Consider the following 4,674-nt stretch of genomic DNA (forward strand, 5'->3'; position numbering starts at 1 on the left):
AGGAATTACCTGAGTCTGAGCTGAACCGGCGAGAATAACAGCATCATTGTCCAACTCTAGAATATTACGAAAGGTTGGGTCGCTGTATTCAAAGCGTTGTCCAAAGACCACAGAGAAGATGATGTTACCCACGGCATTTGTTATGGTGTAGTGGGGGTTGAATGGTCTTCCTGGAAATTTTGTAGAATTTATTTCAAATCATTCACAATCATGGTAGAGAGATCACTTCAGTGCTCAGCAAAAACTTGAGTCAAGTGAATTCCTGTAATCTACTTGCCTTGCTCATCTTTGAATGCCTCACAGAGGAAGTTGCTCTCCACTTCAATATATTTATCCAGAGACTTCAGGCCCTCTCCAAAGTAACGCAGATGAGTGTTGGCAAACTTCCTCTGCTTCTTCCACAGGTAACCGTTGCTCATAGCTATACCTGTGAGGATGTTACATCAAATTGGTTCCAAAGCAGTCTCTGTACAGATGATGATGCATGTAGTTTCAGAATAATAATAATGCATTGTGTTGTATTTATTAACCCTCTGCTTTAACGTATTTATCAACTCTTACCTATGATGACCTATACAGTAAAAAAAACAAAACAAAACATTTTTTCGCATTTTTTTTCAGTTATTTACTGCTTTTGTACAGATTTATCCTGTTTTGTTAAAGCTAATTACAGATAGCACCTTATAAAATCACAGAAAAAAAGTATTCATTTAAATGTTAAACCTAGAAAAAAAACCCCACTAAATCTGTAAATAATGGCCACATCAACAATCAGTGTTTTTACAAAAGCAATTTGCTCTTTAAAGCCACTTTTTAAACTGCCTTTAAATCAGCGAAAATTTATTGATTTTACATGTATTTGCCATTACATGAAAAAAAAGTTTTATATCATTGTTTGAAAAATGGGAAAATGATTTTATTAACTGCTGTTTTGCAGATTTTCCCAGTTTTGTTAAATTACAGATAACATCTAGTAAAATCACAGAAGAAATGATGGAATATTTAAAATGTACTTCAAAACAAAACATTGACGGTCACTCCTTTATCTCTGCTGCGCTGAGTTTGGGAAATCTCTGGAGGAGGGACGACGTCAGAGCGTAGATGTGAAATGATCATTACTTTGAAGGTAAAAATCCTCCACTCAGAATTAATTTATTTAGTTTTGTCTGGAGAAGGAGCCTAATACTGTCAAAAATAATAGTTACAGCATACATTCATGTTTTCTGGAACTCATTGAACTACTCACCGATGCCTTTGAAGGTCTCGTGGAAGAGAGGGACAATTGGTCGATCAGTAAAACTGTCCAGCTGGTTGACAAGAGCCTCTTTGACCATGTTGTATCCTGAAATAAACACCAACCTCTCACTGCCTTTCCTCAGGCTGAACACAGGGCCGTACTCCTGAGCCAGCTGCATTGAAAAAGAAATGACTTTTCAAGAGAGGAAATATTTCACAAAGACTTCAAATAGATGCATCTGATGAAATGCTTAAAAAAGAAGACATTAGCACGTTGTTAAATTAAACTAACTTTAAATTAGTTAAATCTTCATTGAAGCCACTGCTACAGACTGTCAGTCTTTGATGTTTTTGCTCATAATACAGTCAGTTTCACTTTGTCAGTGCTGTTCCCTGATGCTGACGTGATCTGTGGGGATTTGTGAAAAATGTTAAGAACAAACTATCGGAGTTGCAAACTTTTGTTTTCATGCATTTATCTTTATGTCTTGTATGTTGTGTTCACAAGGCTGCGGTCTGTAAGACAAATTGCCTCATGGATATCAAAAGATTTGTTCTATTTTTCCACACTCTGCTCTTGGAAAACACTTGCACATAAATGCATATAAAAGTGTAGCTGTTCACTTCACCTTCTCAATTGTTTTGAAGTCAAGCCCAGTGAAGATATTTCCTACAAAAGGCAAAGCCCAGGGTCCAGGAGGAAAGTTGTGAGGTCTCCAGTTTCTCACCACATCAATCAAAAGCAGCAACGCAAAACCAAACAGAAGCCAACCCGAAATATCCATCGAATCAAAAAGCGCCTGAAAAATCATGTTGAATATATTTTTAAAAGCCCTCTGAGGAACCCTAGTTGTATTCAGCTGACAATGTGGTGGTCTGATAATATCTGAGTGAGACGGTGGTCGAGGAAACCAACCCCCAACTATGTTACGTAACACTGGAGGCATAAACAAGACCGAAGCATGAACTCTTCCTGTTGCAGCTGAATAGAGGAATGTGAACTGCATTTTAAGGACACAGTGAGGTGTTAAAAATAACTTTATTGATATGATATAAACTGCTACACAATAATTAATTTGTTCGTGAATCATTGATGCAGTTGACAAAGAAAGGTAAAATATGTGAAGGCACATTTGAATATAGGATTTGTGCAGAAGATGGATGTTTTTGACAGTGAATGTAAGAGATATGTTTGACAGAATCAAAGGGTGCAGGGTTAAAGTGATTAGGTAATTAACCATAATGACTAATAATGTCATGGAACCATCAGTTGCTTTACCGTTGAGTTCCCAGGCCTGCATTCTTTGCAGGCAGCAACTTTCAGGGCGGAACAATTAAGCCAGTGTGGGAGTGCCAAAACTGCAGTTCCTTGAATGGCCACTTGAGACTGACTCCCATTTGTCTCGCCCACCTGTTGTAGGCTGCAGGTAAAAACCTGCCATTGCCTCATTTCAGGCAGCTTTGTCGTCCCTTTTTATCTGCTATCTGAGATTTACCATTTTCAAAATTCACTTTGCTACAGAAAACAACAACAACAACCTTCCAAAGCAATTTTCACTGTTAAATATGTTCAATAAATTAAGGTGATTTCCTTGATAAAATCTCCACGATTTTTTCAGTGACCTAACAGAGATTAGATTTTTATAGTGTAAATAGACTCAAGCAAATAAAACAAAGCGCAGTTGTGACAAAGTCGGTCCAACTGTTTCATTGCACTGTTGCATGTAAATCAGTGGAAATGTCAGGTGTGGTATCTAAAAGCAGTCAATCAAGTTGAAAAATAAACAAAATATAAATCATATAATAGAAGGTGTGGTAACTGGAGGTGCACGCAGAGAGCAAATCCTCTGCTCACTCCAATGCAATGCTATTTTGAATTTTTTTTTTTTATCATTAAGAAAATGGTCTGACTGGACAGTAAAAGCTCCCAGTGGATTCAGATGTCAGCCAGATGTTTTCTCACCGGCATAGATAAGCACTTCTGAAAAACATTACATAACTCAGTCAACTTGAGAAACTCAGTGTATTTGTGTCAAGTTTTAAGCCTCGCCGCTTCATGTTTTTAACCCAAATCATGACTAACTCTCCAAACTGTCCTCAGTCATCCATGTAAATCAGGGGTATTCAATTGAAAGTCACTGAGGTCCAGTTATTAAAATTTCCTCCAAGTACAAGGTCCGAACTGAAGTCCAGTTNAAGTGATTAGGTAATTAACCATAATTACTAATAATGTCATGAAACCATCAGTTGCTTTACCGTTGAGTTCCCAGGCCTGCATTCTTTGCAGGCAGCAACTTCCGGGGGAGGGGGGGATGAAGCCAGCGTGGGAGTGCCAATAGTGCAGATCCCTCATTGGCCACTTGAGACTGGCTCCCATTTGTCCCACTCACCTGTTGTAGGTTGCAGGTGAGAAAGTGCCGTTGCTTGTTTCAGACGGCTTTGTCGTCCCTTTTTATCTATCTGAATTTTTACCATTTTCAAAATTCACTTTGCTACAGAAAACAACCTCCAAGCTGCAACCTAAACACTGAAAATGACAAGTTTGGATCATGCACTGAGGCAGGAGTGCCTGATTCATTTGGTAAATAGCTGTAAAGATCTATGAAGAACATGTTTGCAACATTGTTCTTTTTTTTTAATGTGTTTGCCTTTTTGTTATGAAAAAGTTAGATTTTACAAGCATGGCCAGTTGTCTTCAGCAAACTAGTGAAGGTAGACACAGACAGATGGTGTAAAAAGCCATTGTTTTGGTTGCGTCCCAGTTGGTAGCAGTCATGACAGACCATGTGAAAACAGTCAAGGGGAGGAGCTACAGATCCAGACATGGACAAGAAAATGGCTGCTGGCCTGTATTCTATAGTATGCACATCTTCTAAAAAATCCATCAGCAAAGATAGATGAAGATGGCCCTTCTCCAAATGTTTATATTTTGAGATGGACTGATGTGGATGAACTACAAATGACAATATTGGTTTAATAAAGTTGGACAGGAGCCACACGCTGCTATTAAATCATCTGGTTTTACAAAGTAGAGGCAGGCTTTTCCTGTTAGACACCAATCATCAGCTTATGTTTGTCTCTTTTATTAGTAAAAGTCCTCCCACAAAGTCAACTGATGTTACTTGTTGTTTTTTCTTTAGTGGTGAATTCGTAATTGTGATGTTAAAGTTATCATCCATGCCCATGAAACTGTTCCCCTCGATCACGATTTCACAGGGACACAGTGACAGCGTCCTGATCTTAGCCTCACCCATAACTGCCTGGCTTGATATATGATGTTATTATGATATAATAGTCAATAAAGTCTCTGAGGTCAGATAAACCTCATGGGACCGCATCATCTGATTCATTTTTTTTTTTTACCTTTTCCATTGAATTTCTTTCATTCAAATTCATACTGTAAATTATGTTTTGCATTTTACAAAGACGATTATTATT

The 4,674-nt window shown here is 38.0% G+C and overlaps 2 protein-coding genes across 3 annotated transcripts in view; both read right to left on the reverse strand.

The window, feature by feature from the left end:
* Positions 1–2,126, reverse strand: part of LOC103354187 (cytochrome P450 2J1-like) — a 25,196-nt gene extending 23,070 nt beyond the window's left edge. Inside the window, exons 1-4 of the mRNA XM_008277481.1 lie at positions 1,866–2,126; positions 1,247–1,409; positions 278–427; positions 10–170 (exon numbers count right to left, since the gene is read on the reverse strand). Coding sequence (XP_008275703.1) covers positions 10–170; positions 278–427; positions 1,247–1,409; positions 1,866–2,048 — 657 coding nt within the window. The 5' untranslated portion in view covers positions 2,049–2,126. The remainder of the gene's footprint in view (positions 1–9; positions 171–277; positions 428–1,246; positions 1,410–1,865) is intronic.
* The window catches only part of LOC103354186 (cytochrome P450 2J6-like), a 36,564-nt gene that overhangs the window by 14,233 nt on the left and 17,657 nt on the right, over positions 1–4,674 (reverse strand). The window lies entirely within an intron of this gene.

Source organism: Stegastes partitus, unplaced genomic scaffold, assembly GCF_000690725.1.
Source record: "Stegastes partitus isolate 25-593 unplaced genomic scaffold, Stegastes_partitus-1.0.2 Scaffold98, whole genome shotgun sequence".
In the NCBI taxonomy this organism is placed as follows: domain Eukaryota; kingdom Metazoa; phylum Chordata; class Actinopteri; family Pomacentridae; genus Stegastes; species Stegastes partitus.